The following is a 21,275-nucleotide window of genomic DNA, read 5'->3' on the forward strand; positions in this document are numbered from 1 at the left end:
TACTATCAAAAGCTCCAGCAAGGTAGATTCCCTGTCTTCTAGATCATTTTTTACAGTAACATTTTACAGTAACAAGGTAGCTAATTTGAAAGTTTATATAAATAAATGCCTTTAGAAACTCAAGCCTATCTCACACTTATCAGACTATAACTGTCCTATTAAATATACACTTTCTCCTGAGCTGAGTGGTTTGGAGGAAAGTCTGTTCAGCACAGATGTGGTAACAACAGTTAGTTATGCCAGGCTTAGTAGTCTGTCCTGCACATGGCTTCCTCATTTAATCCTGTCACAACCCTGTCCATGGGACACCAGAGCTACGCCATGCGTACAGATCAGAAGAGACCAGAAATAAGAAAGTCCAATCCATCTTCTGGCTTCCTTGAGGCAAGAGATGGGGGAGAGGGCAGTGCAGAGGGAGTGATTCTGAATGTATTTTTTTTTATCCTTTTCCTGATTCTTTTATGTATTCTACTATCTATGTCTTCCTACTCTTGAGATCTCACAACTCATTTCTGAAACCTCAGCAGTGGATTAGTTTTCACACTGAACGTCTGGGCAGCGACAGACAGTAGATCTCTCTCATTTCTTTTTTTTTCCCCCCAAGAAAATGGCAGAAAATGGCCTTATGACCCCACTTCATCGACACCTTCCTCCTGCTCTTCAAGTCTCCATGAAACAGCAGTCTGCTTTATTTACATTTTTTTCTTTAAAGAAAAACTTGGTTGATGTGCCAAACCCTGTAATTGTCAAGCTTTTCCAGAAATGTTATCTTTAAGGAGATTTATAAAAGCAAAAAGAATCTGTGTGGTTTTATTCTGAAAGCTGGAAGTGTTGAGGAACAAGGCAGACTTCTAATGCTGAGTTTTTTCACTTTCAAGCTGTAAAAAGATGTGTTTCTATGCATGTTTGTGAGGAAGAAGCAATTGAAATATTTATTTTGTTGTTCTGGCAAAGCATGACCAGCCACATTGAAAGTACTTCATGAGGCGTTTTGTCCTGGGATTAAAGAAACAGAAAAGGCAGAATCAACCTCCTTGCCTAAATAAGTGAACATTATTGCATATTTCTTCAGAGAGTTGCATTTTTGAAGAAACATTTTATATACTGTGATGGAATTAGCTAAGTGGCATTACCACTATGCAAACTAGAGCATTTATTTGTTTGTTTATTTATTTATAAATATTTTGGGTGCTCTTTGTGACATGTGGGATCTTAGTTCCCTGACCAGGGATCAAACCCACGCCCCCTGCAGTGGAAGCACAGAGTTTTAACTGCTGGACCACCAAGGAAGTCCTGCTCTGTTTTTTTTTTTTTCTTTCAAACCAGAGCTTTTAAAATCAGACCCAGTTCCTCCTTCTTTGTTTATAGTTAATGAACAAACTTAGCAAAATATGTGATACACGGTGTGCGGGACGTTTCCAACATAAGCTTTATTAACTGTTACTACCATCATGGTATTTTTTTCTCTGTCTTCACACATGTGGGTAAATACACATATACATAAATGTACACATATGCTTATTAATTACATGTACATTTAAATTAATTTTTGTTTGGGTAGTGCCTTGAGTTCCACAAGGTACCAAGAGAGGCAACCTTACTCCCCAGGTGAACACTAAGAGTTGAGTTCCTTAATGAGTCCAGAGTTTTCAAATTACAATTAATACGTAAGACTTCTGAAATAACCTTGGTTATTTAGAATAACCTAGAAATCCTGTACCCACATGTCTCTTACTTGTGCTTGCTTCCTGTAGACGCCCCTCTACTTGGTAAATCATGGGGAGACTGGACCAGTCAGATGCAACAGGTGTAAAGCCTACATGTGCCCATTCATGCAGTTCATTGAAGGAGGAAGGAGGTACCAGTGTGGATTTTGCAACTGCGTGAATGACGGTAGGTGGCGCCAGCACGTGCCCTCAGGGAAAGTTCTGTAGTAAACGGAACATATTATACTTCTTAGCTTAGGAAAAAAATATATGTCTGTTAAGGCTCTTAGTTAGACCTGAGCTTTTCCTAAACACCCTCCAGAATAACTCAAAGGAATGATGAGACAAGGAACAATCTCTGAGGTTTATCTTCTGTAAACATAAGAGGTAAAATTTCATTTTGCCTCCAACTGAGGCTTTGTGGAAAGGAATTGAGAAATTAAGTGACTTCCCTATTTTTGAGTTTTATAAGAAACATAGCAACTTCCCTGTGGGACTCACGCATTTATATGAGAGTAGGAGGGGCTTGGATATGATGTCCTAAGCTGAGGGTGTTCTGGTTGGCTTCCCTTCAGGGAAATTACACAGAACTGTCTTTTATCTACGTTTACAGATGATAAACTTGAGAGATTGTTCCATCTTTCACCATTCCTCCGAATTATTCTTGAATAAGTTCATCAGTATTTAGGAAAAGCTCAGGTATAGCTAAGGGCTTTAACACATATATAGATTTTTTCCTCCAATATGAATGTCAGATTGTTTAAAAAGAAAAAAAAACTTTATTATGAAGGGCTTTCCCAGATTCACTGTATTTTCAATTTCATCCTGGTATGAATTCACAGATGTTGAAAAAAACTGCAAGCTTGCCAAAAGTGTTTACATTCATTATATTTATAACATGTCTCTCTTTTTAATTCTTTGGTGTGAAATGAAGCACATTCTCAGGCTGAGAACATTCCCATATTCATTTACATTTATAGAGTTTTTCTAGAACCACATGATGATTATGAGAGCATGAGTCTTTTACGTGTTTTCCTCTGTTTCTTATCTTTGTAGACATCCTTCCCTCCAGGGCACTAGATCTGAGGCACGTACAGCACTCTGCCCAGGAGCCTGTGGCTGCTGGCTGCTCCTTGATGAAAAGGGAGCTCAGGCAGTTTTCTGCCTGTGTCACGGCGTTCTCGGCCCCTTGGTTCCTGTGTGTGCTCTGGTGGGAGAGCAATGCTGGTCTCCTTGTTTACCCGCCCCCTTATCACAGTCCATGGCTTTGCCCAACTCCCAGTGCCAGAGACTGACATGGGGAGGCTTACTCACAAAGACCTTTAAAAATGCCTTGCTGTGGGGTGGATTCATTGGTTCCCAGCCTCATCTCAAAGACTGGGTCGTGGTCCTCTTGGGAGGTCTGTTTCCTTGCTCCACCTGTGGCACCTACTCAGTGCAAATTGGATACACTAGTGAGACCAGACCTTGTTCGTTCTCCACCCTTACTTTTCTTTCTAAGGAAGATCTTATTCCATCTCTCATCCTGGACGAAATCTACAACCAAATCCTTGGCTGTCACACAATCTTGGGACCTGGATTTTAGGAACCCTGTGACCGTGCACTTCCCGGGGCTTTAGTTTTGGAGGAAAAAAGTCACGAGACGGCAGAGGCCTCTCCTGAAGCATTTTGATAAATGCCTCCACCAAGGTCACCACATTTCCACTGTCTTCACTCGAGCCTTCAACCTTCTTAGCAAGGTGATCAGAAATTTGTCCAGCATCTATCCACTTAGAGCATCTAGGATCTTCAATTTGGGCTGACCCTCTGGCTTAACGCCCAAAGTGTCAGCTCAGAACCTTAAAAGGCCCCGCCACTTCCTAGTAGAGAAAAACCACACAGAGTTCCTGTATTTCTACACAGTAAATTCCCCTCCCTTGATATCCACGCCTAGGAAGCTGCCATGTTCATTTTCTCCAATATTAGTTCCTGCAAGAAAGCCAGACTCCCTTAGATTGACACAGATGCCTGCATTCTTCATTTAGGTTTAAAGGAGACAGAGGTTTGTTGGAGTTAGAAAGAACCCACCGGGCTTGGTCACAGGGCTCCACTCTGTTTCCCTTCAAAGCGTCCAGAGATTACACAGTGGGAAGCACATGAGGCCAAAAGACAGGCTGGAAGACGAGTATCGTGTGGCTGTGCACGATTTACGGGGGGGACTTGAATTCTGGTTTATAAAACATGGCCGATAATATTAAATGCTAAAATTAATTGATTTGATTTGATTGATTTGATTCCCCCTAAAATTAATTGATTTTAAGGGGAAATTTTTTCACATCTTACATGCAGATGTGTGAAAATAAATTACAGGAACTGTAGAAAGTACCACCCGTACATCCTAGAACAGCCAGTGCAGCATCCTTCATCGCATCTAAATGTAATAAAGTAGCAGTTTAAGGCCCCCATAGCTTTCTTAGCTCAGCCAAGACTATCAGTGTCCCACTTCCATAATCTTTTCAAGACATTGAATTTTCCTAATTCAGAGATCCGTATGTACCTATGAATCTTATAAAACTTGTTTAAAAAGAAATGGCCATGATATGGTAAGAAAATAGAAAAAAATCAAGCCTTGGTGATTATTTTCTTAAGGCAAAAAAAAACTAAGAAAACAGTCCTATTGTAACCCATGTGTTAGTTCACAACTGAAAATAAAGAATACTGAGTTACTGGTTTTAAAACAGGTCATTACTTCTGTGGTTTTACAAATGAAAATGTTCTTTACGAAACACTTAAAACCAGAGCATGACTGCTTATTCTAAATACTTCTATTGTCAGTGGTTTAACAGCCAGCTGTATTAATCTCAAGGCAACAGGAGTTCATTTTCACAGAGATACCAGGCCATATTTGTCCAAGTGTTTGGTGTGTGACTCATAAGTGTTCCTATGCTATTGGATGACTTCCAGCGCTTTGCCAGAACTAACCTTCTTAGACATTTGAATCAAATTAAGAGTTCCTCAGCTGAGATCTTAGTGGTGTATTCTTTCCCAAATACAGTAATCCTTTCCACTCTGAAGCCCAAACATTAAAGATTACCATGCAAACTACCCATGGCTGAAGACATCTCTTAATTAAAGGATAATAAACATTATTGTTAATAATATGGTCCAAATAAGAAGATAGTATAAACGAGTCTTTCTTTTCTCTGTGTGTGTAGACTTCTGTTTCTAATATTCTGAGGAAAATTCTGGACCAATTACCTGCTTATTGTTAAATAGTTAGAAAAGTCAAAATTCCTTTTAAAAGAGGTAATTAAATAGGGACAATTAAATTTTGGTTGTGACAATTTTAAAACGCCAGTACTTTTATCCACTATTTCTCTGTAACGATCCAAGTCATTAATGATTCTTTGTCATCAATAATTTGCAGAAGGGTCAAGAAGATATTTTAGAAAACCCTTATTCTTTCTAAGACATGCTTTTTAATAGTGGATATTTAGAATATACTAAAATATTTTTTTCTCATACTAACTCCTTTCTTCCCGTAATAAATTTTGAGAACTTACTAAATTGTCTGTATTGTAAAAATAAAAGATTTCCTTTCCTATTTTGTTTTTATTAGTTCCACCATTCTATTTCCAACATCTGGACCACATCGGAAGAAGACTGGACCACTATGAGAAGCCAGAGCTATCTCTAGGATCATATGAATATGTTGCTACTTTGGATTACTGCAGAGTAAGTGTTCCCAGGACTTCAAGTGTTTATATATGGATGTCAGATACAAGTGAATTACTTTTATATGTCATGAACTGACCTTTGATTCACAGACAAAGCATTCGGGTGGTGCCACGGGGATGTAGAAATGTCTTAAGACACAGATCAATCCTCCTAGGCTGTTAACGTGATTAAATAGCCAGACCATCCACTGCAGTGATCATCTTTAAAAACTAAAAAGTGGTGGCAGAAAAAAAAAATAGGGACTTCCCTGGTGGTGCAGTGGTTGGGAGTACACCTGCCAACGGAAGGGACATGGGTTCGAGCCCTGGTCCAGGAAGATCCCACATGCCGTGGAGCAGCTGAACTTACGTGCCACAACTACTGAGCCTGCGCTCTAGAGCCTGCGAGCTGCAACTATGGAAGCCCGTGTGCACTAGGGCCCATGTGCTGCAACTACTGAGCCCACGTGCCACAACTACTGAAGCCTGTGCACCTAGAGCCCGTGCTTCGCAGCAAGAGAAGCCACTGCAGTGAGAAACCCACGCACCGCAACGAAGAGTAGCTCCTGCTCACCGCAGCTAGAGAAAGCCCGTGCACAGCAATGAAGACCCAACACAGCCAAAAAATATATATATAATAGTGATAATTTCATTTGTATGTCCCTTTCAGATAGAATATGATGCTAGGTTCTTTTTCTTTCTTTCTTTTTTTAAGTTTTTTTTGATGTGGACCATTTTTTTATAAAATAAATTTATTCATTCATTTATTTTTGGTTGCGTTGGGTCTTCGTTCCTGTGCACGGGCTTTCTCTAGTTGCAGTGAGCGGGGGCTACTCTTTGTTGCGGTGTGCGGGCTTCTCGTTGCAGTGGCTTCTCTTGTTGTGGAGCACGGGCTCAAGGAGCGTGGGCTTCAGTAGTTGTGGCCCACGGGCCCTAGAGCACAGGCTCAGTAGTTGTGGCCCACGGGCCCTAGAGCGCAGGCTCAGTAGTTGTGGCCCACGGGCCCTAGAGCGCAGGCTCAGTAGTTGTGGCCCACGGGCCCTAGAGCGCAGGCTCAGTAGTTGTGGCCCACGGGCCCTAGAGCGCAGGCTCAGTAGTTGTGGCCCACGGGCCCTAGAGCGCAGGTTCAGTAGTTGTGGCCCACGGGCCCTAGAGCGCAGGCTCAGTAGTTGTGGCTCACGGGCCCTAGAGCGCAGGCTCAGTAATTGTGGCACACGGGCTTAGTTGCTCCATGGCATGTGGGATCTTCCTGGACCAGGGCTTGAACCCGTTTCCCCTGCATTGGCAGGCAGATTCCCAACCACTGTGCCACCAGGGAAGTCCCTTGATGTGGACCATTTTTAAAGTCTTTATTGAATTTGTTACAGTATTGCTTCTGTTTTATGTTTTTTGGTTTTTTTGGATGCGAGGCACATGGTATTGTAACTCCCCGACCAGGGATTGAACCCACACCCCCTGCATCGGAAGGTGAAGTCTTAACCACCGGATTGCCAGGGAAGGCCCTCCGCTAGGTTCTTAATGCAGCAGTTTCATATAGTGCCTCTGCCTTATTTGTTTTGTCAATCATCTCAGAAAAATTTCCCTTCCAAGGGAGAAGCTCAGCTGATACGGTCAGTAAGACTATTGACGTGTTTCTGTAGCTCCTTCTCCACTCCAGCTGTCATCGCAGTGATTTAGGCTCTCAGTGTCTCCCTGAGACTGTTTCAGCAGCCTGGGATCCTGGCCTCTGGTTTCCTTGCTTTAAAATGTAACCATGAAACTCCCCCCACTACCTTAATCTAAAAAATTAAATTCAAAAATTTAAGTTTCTTTATAAGACCGTTAGCTACCACCTTAGCTACGTCTTCAGTTGTAGAAAATTCTGGCTCATGTACTCTGAACACATCACTCCCCTGTACAACTCCATGCTTTTATCTGAGATGCTTTTTTGACCCAACTACCTTTCCATCCTCCTGTTACATCTATACATACCCCACCTAGCAAACTCCTACTTATTCTCTAATCCCTGGCTGAAATTTTGTTTTATGTGAGTGTGTGTGAATGTGCACACACCTTTCTCTGACTTCATCGTGGTTGTTATTTACTAAATCTTCTGATTTTTTTCCCATATAATTTGGTCCATATGTCTGTTTTAGCAGTTATCCCCATAGAATTTAAATCTTCCTATATTTTCCCTCTTCCTAGATTCTGATATCCTTGGGGACAAGAATCTTGTCCTAGCTGTCTTTACAGCATCTATCATAGTGCCTGCCACAGCGTAGGCAGTTGATCAGTGCATGTGGATGAATGAATGAATGAGCAAGTGAATGAGTGAATGAATTTGCAGGTGGGTCGCTATTCCCAGGGCTGGCTGTTTCCCTTCTCCAGCGTCATAGTGATAGTGACATCATTATGGATATCTTGAATATCTTTCAAATTCTTCAGTGATTTGAAAATATCTTCGTGAGTATTGGTTCAGATTTCAGCTTGTATCTGAAGTACCTGTGTAGACTTGAAGAAACAGAATCATTCTGACTTACTTCCTTTTCCACAAATGAATGCCTCCTAGTGCCCAGTCCTCAGAAAATAGCCTCTGACCACAGATTTCTTTCCTAGATATTTGCTAGGGGACCAGTCCATGTTGTGTTGAATATAAATTACAAAGAACATTATTCCTAACTAGAAGTTTTTTCAACTGAGTGGATTTTAAAATGTTTTCCAATTAACATACGTTTTGCATTTATTTTAGTATTTTGTATGAGTTTTTCAACTAGTTATTAAAGAAGAATTAACACTTTATTAGTTTTAACTGTAACATTTGAACATATTTTGGGAAACATAAGAACATTTTTGGTGCAAATGATTTATTTCAGGCACAGAAAAAAACAAAACAACAAAAAAATGTCCTAAAATGCCAGTTACTTTTGGACAGTTTATTTGTCCTTTACTGTTGTTGACTGAAGGAGAATGATCAGGCAGAACATAAACATTTGAAGTTCTAATTAAATGTAATAAAGCCATTGTATCTAGTGATGGAAAATTTATTCACTCATCTTTCCAACCGTAGTGTAAATCTAACTATGCTCTGACTTTCCAGTTCTCTGCCAAAAAGGCTATATTATCTTGATTTTATGCTTTTCTTAGCAGAAACTTAGGCAGGGAGTCAAATCTATTTCTGGGAACAAAAGTCTCAGTATCTTCAAACTCTTTTATCTGGAAATGTTCCAGATGTCTAATTGATGGGAAAGCTCACAGAGCAGGCAAGGAACCAAATAAAAACTGTACATTTTGAAGAGTTTTTTCTAAGGTTAATCTTCCTTTTATTATTCCAAATAAGGTTCATAATAAAAGAACTCTTAATATCTTCAAATTTAATTATACCTTAAAATGTAAAGGAAGAATAATAATGAATTGCCTTAGGGATTTGGGTGATGAATAAGAGCTTATATAATTGGTATGTGTATTTTTTAATACCATACAAACTTAAAGGAGAATTACAAAATAACATTTTTCCTGTTCATTTTAGATAATCTTAATGCCAGTTTTAGATAATAGAATTAACATTCATTGAACATTCACTATGTGTGATGCTCTGTGCTAAGTGCTTTCTATGTATTGTATCATTTAGTTCTCACAGTGACCTCATGTGGTGAGTATCACCATGATGTGGGGAAACTGAGGCTTAGAGAGGTTAAGTACCAACCTCAGGCCATACATACAGAAAATGACCACAGAACCCCTATTTCTCTATCACTGTGGATATGTAGGCATGTATTTACAAAATCACCATGGAGTTCCCCTGGAAAAAAAGACCCAGCTCTGTCTAATAACTGACAGTTTTTCACTTAGAAGTTTACAGAATATATCTATCTACATATAAAGTGTACCTGAAAGGTAAAATCTCATTCCAAGCCAGCCTGCTTTTTTTTTTCCTAAATAAAAATGTAGTTTCTCCACTTAATTTTAGTTCACTTTGACATTTATTATATACCTAGCATGTCCAAGGCACTTTGGCTGTGTTTGTGAGTGATAATAAGATTAGCAAGAATATGAACCTGATCTCAAAGTCCTTAGCATGCATAGACCTGATAATTAAAGTATATAATTATGATATAAATAATATGATAAATGCTGTAAGAATAGAATAGTCAGAGTGCCATAAGAAAACAGATGAGCAATAATTTATGATTTGGTGAATCAGGGAAGGGTTCTAAGAGTAAGTGACATTTGAGTTGGTTAAACCACGAGCAGAGAAGTGGAAACTAAATGGTAAGCAGAGGCAGTTTCTCAGAGGTATTTGCAACTTACTCCAATTTCTTCAGGGGCTATGGGGGGCTTTGTAGATGAGTGATGGGGACCTAGTATAGAGACTAGGATAGTTGGAGCGTATATTCCCCCTTCCCCCAAAGCACATTCAAATTCAAATATTTTTTAAAACACTATGCCAAATGAAATACTTTTCCAGCCAAGGAAATACTTTTCTTGGCCCACACCCACTAGATTGGGACCTCTGGATAGAAAATGTTTTGAAAATGGCAAACACTTAAATTAGTTGGAGGAATGTGTATTGGGGCATAATAGGAAGTAAAGCTGGGAAATTGTTTTGAGACACAGACTATCGTTTTATTTTCCACTAGGCTTGGCATCAGAGCTTTGATCTCTTAGGCTTTTATACGTGTTTGCTAAATGAGTATTATGGGGAGTCTCAAATGCCAGGCCATTGAAGGATTGTACTAATTCAGTAGGCCTTGAGGACAATTAAAGGCAAAGTGGGAGTTGTTTCTATTCATCCATCCATCCATCTACACATTCATTCACTCATCTAACAGTATTGAGCGCTCTCTTGAGCCATGCTCTGTGCTTGGCTCTGGGGACTCAGTAAACTTCCTGTCCTCAGAGGTAGTAGCCTTGGGATCTATCTTGTGCCTTGGATAGTTTATTCTGATAGCAGTCTGTATGATGAGAGGAGATTGGAGGTAGGGAGGTAGGTATTAGAAGTTATTAATCTCCAAAATTTACAAGCAGCTCATGCAGCTCAAAAAAACAAAAACCCAATCCAAAAATGGACAGAAGACCTAAATAGACATTTCTCCAAAGAAGATATACAGATTGCCAACAAACACATGAAAGAATGCTCAACATCATTAATCATTAGAGAAATGCAAATCAAAACTACAATGAGATATCATCTCACACTGGTCAGAATGGGCATCATCAAAAAATCTAGAAACAGTAAATGCTGGAGAGGGTGTGGAGAAAAGGGAAAACTCTTGCACTGCTGGTGGGAATGTAAATTGGTACAGCCACTATGGAGAACAGTATGGAGGTTCCTTAAAAAACTACAAATAGAACTACCATACGACCCAGCAATCCCACTACTGGGCATATACCCTGAGAAAACCAAAATTCAAAAAGAGTCATGTACCAAAATGTTCATTGCAGCTCTATGTACAATAGCCAGGAGATGGAAGCAACCTAAGTGTCCATCATCGGATGAATGGATAAAGAAGATGTGGCACATACCTACAGTGGAATATTACTCAGCCATAAAAAGAAATGAAATTGAGTTATTTGTAGTGAGGTGGATGGACCTAGAGTCTGTCATACAGAGTGAAGTAAGTCAGAAAGAGAAAGACAAATACCATATGCTAACACATATATATAGAATCTAAGAAAAAAACTAAAATGTCATGAAGAACCTAGGGGTAAGACGGGAATAAAGACACAGACCTACTAGAGCATGGACTTGAGGATATGGGGAGGGGGGAAGGGTAAGCTGGGACAAAGTGAGAGAGTGGCATGGACATATATACACTACCAAACGTAAAATAGATAGCTAATGGGAAGCAGCCGCATAGCACAGGGAGATCAGCTGGGTGCTTTGTGACCATCTAGAGGGGTGGGAATAGGGAGGGTGGGAGGGAGCGAGACGCAAGAGGGAAGAGATATGGGAACATATGTATATGTATAACTGATTCACTTTGTTATAAAGCAGAAACTAACACACCATTGTAAAGCAATTATACTCCAATAAAGATGTTAAAAAAAAAAGTTAATGTAGTAGTCGAAACAGGAGAAAATGAGGGTAATATAACAATTCCTCAAAAAATTAAAAACTGAATTTCCAAATGATCCAGCAATTCTCCTTCTGGGTATATACTCAAAATAATTGAAAAGAGAGTCTCAAAGAGGTATTTTCACACCCATGTTCATAATAGCATTAGTCACAATAGCCAAAAGGTAGAAGCAACCCAAATATCCATCGATGGATGAATGGATAAACAAAATGTGGACTATACATACCATGCAATATTATCAAGCCTTAAAAAGGAAGGAAATTCTGACATATGCCACAACACGGATGAATGTTCAGGACGTGATGCTAAGAGAAATAAGCCAATCACATAAACGACAAATACTGTATGATTTTACTTTTATGAAGTACCTAGAGTAGTCCAATTCATAGAGACAGAAAGTAGAAATGTAGAAAGATGGTTCCCAGGGCTGGAGAGGGGGGGAAATGGTAAATGATTGTTTAAAGGGTACGAAGTTTCCGTTTCCGCAGGATAGAAAGAGTTCTAGAAATGGATGGTGGTTACAGTTGCACAACAACGTAAATGTGCTTGAAACCACTGAACTGCACACTTAAAAATGGTTAAGATGGTGAATTATATTCTGTGCATTTTACCACAGTTGAAAATAGTTTTTAAAAAGGATGAAAATGAGGGTCTAAATTTGGGTACTGGAGCAAGAAGGAGCCGCTGAGGGCTTCACAATTAACTAGGTGTGGATAGCAAGGGGGATGAACAATTCCACAGAGGAGATGAGGCGTCAAGCCCAGAGCATTCTGGAGGATCATATTTTCTGTAAGTTCCTTGTAGAAAGGGCCAGCATAGTGGGAGAAATGTTGTCTTCACTTCTAAGATTTTTTTTTTTTTTTTTTTTTTTTTTTTTTAGCGGTACGCGGGCCTCCCACTGTTGTGGCCTCTCCCGCTGCGGAGCACAGGCTCCGGACGCGCAGGCTCAGTGGCCACGGCTCACGGGCCCAGCCGCTCCGCGGCACGTGGGATCTTCCCAGACCGGGGCACGAACCCGTGTCCCCTGCATTGGCAGGCAGACTCTCAACCACTGCGCCACCAGGGAAGCCCCCACTTCTAAGATTTTGAGTGTAAGGTGCTGGCGGGACCTTGCTGTGGAGGTGTGCTGTGGTTGATTGGAATGCTGGTCGGGAGCTCAGAAGACAGACCACGTGGAGAGAATCTGAGGGGTCGCCTACAGAGAGGTGCTGGTTAAAAATGAGCAAATGAGATTCTGTGATGGAGCATGTGGTAAGGAAAGAGAAGAGAGTATCCTTTGGAGAAAGATAACAAAATGAAAAACAGAAGCAGCAGTCAGAAAAGTGGGAGAGGAAATGACACCACGGTGCCTCGGCCGCTGAAAAAGGGAAAGGGGTCTGCCAGGCCGAAAATTGCAGAGATAAGAGAGATTGAGGATGAGAGCCGGGTTTTCTTTCAGATCACTGTAGTTTGCAGCCAGGAGATCTGTGAGCTTCAAGATGTCACGGTAAACCAGGTTATAGAGTTCATACATGCTAAGGTTGACCGGACAAAGCCAGCTGGATTGAATGGGTAGAGTGATCGATCAAGGCAGCCAGGGATGAAGCCAGTACAGTTGTCTAGGTGCAGGATGACAGACTTCCGGGTGGTTAAGAGTGGGGATGGGGTAAAACATGTGAAAGAAGCATTTTGAAAGAATAAATCAATGGGACTTGGTGATGGAAAGAAAAGGAATAGTCAAATCTAATTTCATGTTTTCAAGCCTTTGGGTTGACGTGTAGGGATGTTATGGATAGAGATATTGGAAGAGAACGTCATTTATAGAGGAGTGATGTATTAGTTTTGCATACGTAGAAAACAAGTTACGGTGAAGCATTCTGTAGAAACGTGTAGGTTGGAGATATCAGAAATATTCAGTGGGGAACTGGTGATGCTGAACTTGGGAGAGAATGTGAGAATGGTAAGCCACATTTGGATTGGTCACAGGTTTTGGTTTAACTAGTGGAAACGATTGTTATTTTCATTCTATGTAAATCAGCATAAGTTTCTGTTATGAATTAGATTAGGTGGGAATCAGGAATGGTTTGCAATAAAAATCATTGCTCACGGGACTTCCCTGGTGGTGCAGTGGTTAAGAATCCGCCTGCCAGTGCAGGGGACACAGGTTCAAGCCCTGGTCCGGGAAGATCCCACATGCCATGGAGCAACTAAGCCCCTGCGCCACAACTACTGAGCCTGCGCTCTAGAGCCCGCGAGCCACAAATACTAAACCCGCGCACCTAGGGCCCGTGCTCTGCAACAAGAGAAGCCACCACAATGAGAAGCCCACGCACCACAACGAAGAGTAGCCTGCACTGGCCGCAACTAGAGAAAGGCCACGCGCAGCAACAAAGACCCAACACAGCCAAAAATGAATAAATAAATAAATAAATTTTTAAAAATCATTGCTCATGTAGACAGCAACAGAGTTCCTACATTTCTTTGTTGGTCTGATTTTGGATGTGGCAAAGCAATGGAGTTTTCAGGTTGATAATTTTCAAGTCCTACAATTTTTTTCCTTTTTTCAAATGAAAGACTTTTATTAGAGGAACGTTACAGCTAGCCCTATAGTGGACATAGGATGAATTAGTAACTTAATTTGGAGATAGTGTCATCTAATTTTATAATTGTAACAATTAAAATTTAATCTAGAACATTTTTTTCATTTATCACAAAGATTAGCCTTAATTCTTTACCCTCTAGTGTGAGTCACTAAAGTTGTTTGCCTGTGGTTCTATTTTCTAAATATTTTGTAAGATCCAACTGAAGAATTGCTTCCTAAGAGCTGTTTGAACACCAGCCAGTAAAGGGACCAAAAGCTGCAAAACATTTATGTAGCAGCTGCTTTATGTTATAGTGATTGTTTTAAACAGAGAAAAGGCCCAGTATTCAATTTTTTTTTACCATAAATATGTAAGGAACAGGTACATATTTAATAATACAGCACAATTTTTTAAGTATACAATTATATTTTAGTATTTAATTTCATATCTTTGAAGAGCTTATAAAGGAAGAGAGTTGAAAATGGTGATATCAAGTAAACGAAGCTTTACTTCAGTTTCAAAAACAAACACTAATTATAGTTTTGTACTATTTTGGGCCACAGTTTGCCAGGGTTCCAGACATATTTCTTCCCCTAAGGCAGAGTGTTCTAAGCGAGGTCGCCACAAGACTGTACTCACCTTTGGGGAATTGTGGTAATAAGGTCTTCTGAGCCTTTCTCTGCTAGCTGTCATAATCCTGTCTAATTCAATAGTGGGACCCAGGTCATAGCCTGGAAAATAAACAGCTTTTATCTTTTTTATAGCATCAGAGACTGTTCCAGAAAATGACTTAATTCCACACATGTTATATTAAATGAGATGTCTGATGACCTTAAAGAGTTTCTGGGGGTTTTAATTTGATTATGAAATGTTTGTACATTATAATTATATGTGTGTGACTTGTTTGCTTTCTTGTAGAAGAATAAGCCTCCCAGCCCACCAGCCTTTATCTTCATGATTGATGTTTCTTATAGTAACATTAAGAATGGACTTGTGAAGCTCATATGTGAAGAACTGAAGACTGTGCTGGAAAAACTTCCGAAGTAAGGGAACTGCCATTCTTTTTGTGACTCATACAGTATTGCTGAATTAGTATATTGGCCAGAAAACAAGTGCTGAATGGCCCGTGGTCTCTTTTGCTAATGGGGACATCGGATAATCGTTTATAATTTATAAACAATTATAAACAGCATCAGACCTTAAAAAATCAGAGTGATCTTTTGTACAAAGCAAAAGAAACTCAACTGATAAGAAATAATGCCACGGTAAACAACATTCAAAAAATCCATTCTAGATTATAAGGAGAATCCCAGCAGTGTGGTGGAAAAGGCCTTGGAAGTCTGTTATTCACTTTTCAAAAACATTGATTTTCCAGCAGAAACGGGTAGGTTGCTGGGCGTGGCCAAGGATGCCAGGAAACTGAACTGTTGTCTCATGGCAGGCCCCGTGGCTTTTTGGCCAAATTCCTTTTTGCCCTTAGAGTACCCTGTCTAACCCCTCTGCAGCTTTCCTGCCTCTATGTCCTGTAACTTAAGGGCACAGGGTACATCATTTGCCCTGCTGTTGCAGGGGGCAGCGCATAAAAGGAAAGGTGGAAAGGTATATTAGAAAACATGACTATGTTTTATCGTGTATAAACTAGTTGTTTAGGCTAGGAACTAGCTTCTAGTAAGGAGACTTGTGAGCAGGGAGAAAGCTTTCCTTTATGAGAAGATGACATGCTTAAGAAAATAAAAGAGGTTAGAAAAAATTGTCTGTCTGAAACCTAGTGTCTGCACCAGTCTTAGCATCTTCCACCCCTCCCTATGTTCTGAACATAAGCAACCTCTGTTCTGAACGGGGATGCTTTGAGGGGCGAGTTGTCTGCAGCCCCTAGGTCTCCCCAGGTCCTCGGGTGCCCACTCCTCTGTATTTGTTCCACATGTGGCGGGTGCTTGGGTTGCCTGTGAGGCTCAGTTGAGCGAACTCTGGACCTCCCAGGAGTAGTTTTGTTTGTATCCATGAAGCTGAAGTCATAATATTCTCAAGGATGGTTTGGAAAAGCAGTGGGGATGTTTAAAAAACATTGAGGTGATTTCAAACTGAATTCTACAATGAAGAATGAGCTGGGAGCAAGTTGAAGATGGGGCAAAAGAAAGGCCTCTGATGCCTGCCGACTCTTGTGACTATAGTTTCTGTGACCTCATTCTCAGGGACACTTGACAAGTATGGACTTTCTGCCTAAAATGGCATATTTGATCACAGACCTCCCCCAGGGCTGCTTTAACACTACATCTGAACTTTGAACTTGAGTTGTATGAAAGCAAACTACTCTAATTTCTGGAAGTGGTCTCTCTCTCTCTCTCTCTCTCTCTCTCTCTCTGTCTCTCTCTGTTTCTCTGTCTCTCTCTCCCCTCTCTCTCTCTCTCTCTCTCTCTCTCTCTCTTTTCAAACTGGTTCAAATTAGTTTCTCATAACCTATTTTCATAGTCACTTCACCAACCCCTTGTTTCTTTTCAACACACTGGTGATATGAAGCTTGTAACCTATTGATGCAAGTTATGAAATCACACTGTTAGGTGTCATCATGACCTTTATATCCCATTGGAGCAGAAGTGTGGCTTTGGCAAGAGATGGCGAGCGGGGGGCGGGAGAATACTGCTGGCTATTCCCCTCCACTTTTCAAGTAACTCTCTTGAAAGTTTTTATTCAAGCCAAAATACCTTCTCTTTCTTTATCTTTTAAAATAAATCTGTTTTCTCTTTTCTCCCCTGAAATTTATTTTGGGCTGCGTGTATGTATAACTTTATATTTTCGATGGTAAGATTGCCATCAATTTGATTTACTTCTGTGAACTAAAGCAGTGTTTTTAAAGCATAGTATATAAGTCTTGATTAATATCTAAGGTATGTTCATCTCTCAGCTAATCTTTTGAAAAGGGAAAGCCCATTCCTACTCTTTAACTTTGAATTTGCATCTTTCATATTGCCAGGTTGCCAGACTTTTCTGTCTGACTTCTCTGGAACAGGAAAGAAAAGATTTGAAGTGCTTCACTTGTTACTCAGATCAAACTCTCAGACTTTTTTCTGGTTGTTTTTTTTTTTTTTTTTTTTTTTTTTTTTTTTTTGCGGTGCACAGGCCTCTCACTGTTGTGGCCTCTCCCGTTGCGGAGCACAGGCTCCGGACCCGCAGGCTCAGCGGCCATGGCTCACGGGCCCAGCCGCTCGGCGGCATGTGGGATCTTCCCGGACCGGGGCACGAACCCGTGTCCCCTGCATCGGCAGGCGGACTCTCAACTACTGCGTCACCAGGGAAGCCCTGGTTGTTTGTTTTTAATGCTGCTGTAGCTAAGATGTTCAAAATGCTTGATTTTGGAATATTCTGGTTCTTCCAGTTACTAATATCTTCAGTGTTGCTCTGTCAGATTCATTCCATTAATAGGGGCAACTGTTGAGGGAAGGGGTCATTGAAAAATGGAACAAAACATGTTCTTTATTAAGATATCCCTTATATAACTTTACAAAATTTGTGTAGAATCAAATGAAGGGGAGACTGAGGTTTTGTTTTCTCGTGGATATGATGTAACAGGGCAGCTATACTGTTGAAAAAGAACATTTTAGGATAGTTCTTTGTTTCTCAAATTTAAAAAGAGTTGTTCCAATGGAAACACTACTACTCTTTTGTAATAATGTGAGATGTCCTGATTAGATGTTTATAAAAAATGTTAATTAGATTTTAAGTGAACCCTATGAATCCCAGGATACTCTTTTCCCATCACTAAAAATGTCCAAATCCAATGGGGAATAGCAATCCAGATTCTTCTCTTTAATTTTTCTTTTGTGTCTTTTGCCTTGATTGACTCCAAATTAACTATTACAAGGAATAAGTCCCCTTCATGATTTGCTGGACATTTTTCACCCTATGTCGTAAAAGGTTTACTGGGAAATAGGAGCTTAACCGGTGGTGTGCTGGAAAACTGGCTCTCAAATAAATAAAGCCTTGATTTGTAGTGTTTGCTCATTCCTGTGGTATAAATACTTCCAGCTGGGCTGATTTTAAACTACCAAGGCGACATCACTCCATGGGAGCTGAGAAGGGATACAGACAAATCAGTTTATCAGTTTGGGTTCTAACTTGCCCTCTCAGACAGTGTCCCACATCATGACAGTCATTCTCAACGAGACCTCTATTCTTCTCCACGTTGTGCTTGACCCTCCAGGAGCAGAGAGTGTAAGCCTTGAGCCCTGCCCTTTATTGGTTTATTGTCAGGGATTCCTGAAATGTTAACTAAAAGGCACTTTCTACCAAGAGCCAAATGTGAATGAGTTGTAGAAATTTAGGAAGAGGAAATAACTTCTGGTTGGTAGCATCGGGGGAGACTTCACAGAAGGAGGATTTGTGCTTGGCCTTGAAGAGTAAAATTCTAATAAATAGGGAGGGGGAAGGGGAACACGGATACAATATAGTATAGTCGTTGGTTGCATAAAGTCATACAGTTTAGATTGTGGAGGGTGTGTGTGTGTGTGTGTGTGTGTGTGTGTGTGTGTGTGTGTGTGTGTGTGTGTGTGTGTGTGTGTGTGTGTGTCAAGTCTGTGTATGTGTAGCTACAAAGGATAAGGATTCCCATTTCTAAAAATTTTGCAAGAGTCCAAAATGTAAACATTTACCAAGTGCTTTTGGGATTATGAGGATCTATTTAAACTGCCCGGCCATTTATCAAGGCCACAATGAAGAGCAAATGTCCTCAGTTAGCAAAGTAAGTAGAGAAGAAATAGAACAGAGTTTAAAGTGAATAGTTTGTCAGCCTGTACTCTGCTGAAACATCAAGGAAATTGGGAAGTCTTCGGTGGGAACTTCAGACACTTCCATTGTCCTTTCTCTTGTACTCAAGGAACTCTTTAGGCTATGTGCAAAATGTAGAAACTGAGCAAACTAGGTTCTTTTTCACAAAAGTTGTCCCCGAAGCAAAATAAGTTTTACCGATGTCTAAGGGTCAAAGAAAATGGCTTTCATGTAGCCGCTGAGCACTATGTTATATCCACTGCTGAAAATGAGTAAGAATATCAGTGGTGTCGAGGTATGCTTCTTTAGGAGGGGGTGTGGAAGGAGGGAGGGGGAGGAGAGACAGAATAAAAACGAGTCTAGACCACTCAACTCTGAATATACTCAGTATAGACTTTAACAGCAATATTCATGCCTTTGTACTCCTTTCCAGAAGATTAAGGCCTTGTCCTGGAACTCCTCAAAAAAAATTTTACTAAAAAAAAAAATTTTTTTTACGTTTTGTTACAGTTTTGGAGATTTTATTGCTTTTATTCTCTAGCCATGAACATCACAAATCGTTACCTAATAAGAATTACATTGTCAATTCGTATATATGATTTATTTTAGTATTTACACTATATGTTTATATGGTATATAGCTTTTAAAATCTAGCCCATTTTCTGTTGAGAGTCTTGAGAATGCGTAAAAAAAAATCACACAGGAGGAGCAAGTCCTTGATAAAAATAGCTGTCCTGTTTGTAATCTGAATATGCCTTTCTCTTGCTTCAGATATGCCATTTGTTACTCTGACCTTCTGGTGACTTCTGAGAGCTTTGTTTCTAAAGACTGTAATAATCCTAGCTTGTTTGTGGGGGAAAAAAAAAAGCACCTTGTAATTGCTATGGTTAGAATAAATATAGTAGAAAATATCAGCACATGTTTTCATAATATCTATTTGGTTTTTTACCTAGATTTTTGAGAATTTTTTTCAAATCAACTTAAGTTAGTTTTGTAGTATCTCCCATCCCCTACCACTGTGACTCAGTATTATCTATATCCTGTAAACGATAATTAAGACCAAACCTTTACACCTGTCTTCTGTATATTTTATAGAATGTGTTCTTACTGAGTTTCTCATAGAAGCCACTCTCTCAGGACTTCATGGAAGAACGTCAAACCCTTTTTTCCTCTCTCACAGGGAGGATCAGGAAGAGACTTCCTCACTTCGAGTCGGTTTCATCACGTACAACAAAGTCCTCCATTTCTTTAACGTAAAGAGCACTTTGGCACGGCCCCAGATGATGGTGGTGACCGACGTCAGCGAGGTCTTTGTTCCTCTGTTGGATGGCTTCCTTGTCAGCTATCAAGAATCCCAATCTGTGATTCACAAGTAAGTATCGAGTGCTTTATAATTTAGATCCTCATCAGTTGTCTGTTTTTTAAAAAATCTTTATTGGAGTAGAGTTGGTTTACAATGGTGTATTAGTTTCTGCCGTACAGCAGAGGGAATCAGTTATACATATACCTGTATCCACTCTTTTCTAGATTCTGTTCCCATGTAGGTCATTACAGAGCACTGAGTAGAGGTCCCTGGGCTATGCAGTAGGTCCTTATTAGCTATCTGTTTTATACATAGTAGTGTGTATATGTCCATCCCAATCTCCGAGTTACCCCTCCCCACCTCTTTCCCCCCTTGGTAACCATACGTTTGTTTTCTACATCTGTGACTATTTTTTTTTGTAAATAGGTTCATTTGTACCGTTTTTTAGATTCCACATGCAAGTGATATCATATGATAATTTGTCTTTCTCTTTTTTAATGTTTTGATTCAATCACACATGTTTTGTTTTGTCATTAGCAAGGGGGTTTTAACACATGGATTATAAAGCTCTATTATTTGTGTTAGTTCTGTCTCTTTTCATTGCAGACTGGTATCTAAAAGGAGGAATTTTTTTAGTACACATACTCAGCCCTACCAGTCCCTTCTCTTTGCTGGAAGGCAATGCAAGGGAGTTATTTCCTGAGTGCGCATGAGAGTACTTGGTGATGATATAGCCACTGTTCCATAATCTATAGTCTAAGAGATCAGAAATGTAGTAAGTAGGAAAAAAATCTATCAAGGGTGTGACTTTGTAAATGTTCCAACCACATCATAAATTTTGGTGCCAAACCATGCCAGGATATCATTCCTTGAGGAATAACCTCTGAAAGTCCCCCACAGGTGTTCAGTGTAAAAAAAACACCATATGTACTTAGGCCTGAAGTGTTCGTGATTTATTTCCTGATGTTTATTACACATATGCTAAATATTTAAAACCTTTTGCTCATTCATTTCTTGCAGTTTATTGGACCAGATTCCAGAGATGTTTGCAGACTCTAATGAAAATGAGACCGTCTTTGCTCCTGTCATCCGGGCTGGCATGGAAGCACTAAAGGTGAGAAGAAGGCCCTTTTAGTTGCTAGTAAATAAATTCTAAAAACACACACACACACACACACAGAGGAATTTTCATC

General features: G+C 40.1%; 1 protein-coding gene across 4 annotated transcripts in view; it reads left to right on the forward strand.

Moving 5' to 3' along the window:
* The window catches only part of SEC24D (SEC24 homolog D, COPII coat complex component), a 111,930-nt gene that overhangs the window by 65,575 nt on the left and 25,080 nt on the right, over positions 1–21,275 (forward strand). For all 4 annotated transcript variants that reach the window (XM_019927865.3, XM_019927867.3, XM_019927868.3 and 1 more), the window contains 5 exons: positions 1,755–1,893; positions 5,305–5,420; positions 14,937–15,061; positions 19,960–20,151; positions 21,103–21,196. In XM_019927865.3, coding sequence (XP_019783424.2) covers positions 1,755–1,893; positions 5,305–5,420; positions 14,937–15,061; positions 19,960–20,151; positions 21,103–21,196 — 666 coding nt within the window. The remainder of the gene's footprint in view (positions 1–1,754; positions 1,894–5,304; positions 5,421–14,936; positions 15,062–19,959; positions 20,152–21,102; positions 21,197–21,275) is intronic.

The sequence above is a fragment of the Tursiops truncatus genome, chromosome 5 (assembly GCF_011762595.2).
Source record: "Tursiops truncatus isolate mTurTru1 chromosome 5, mTurTru1.mat.Y, whole genome shotgun sequence".
Classification (NCBI taxonomy): domain Eukaryota; kingdom Metazoa; phylum Chordata; class Mammalia; order Artiodactyla; family Delphinidae; genus Tursiops; species Tursiops truncatus.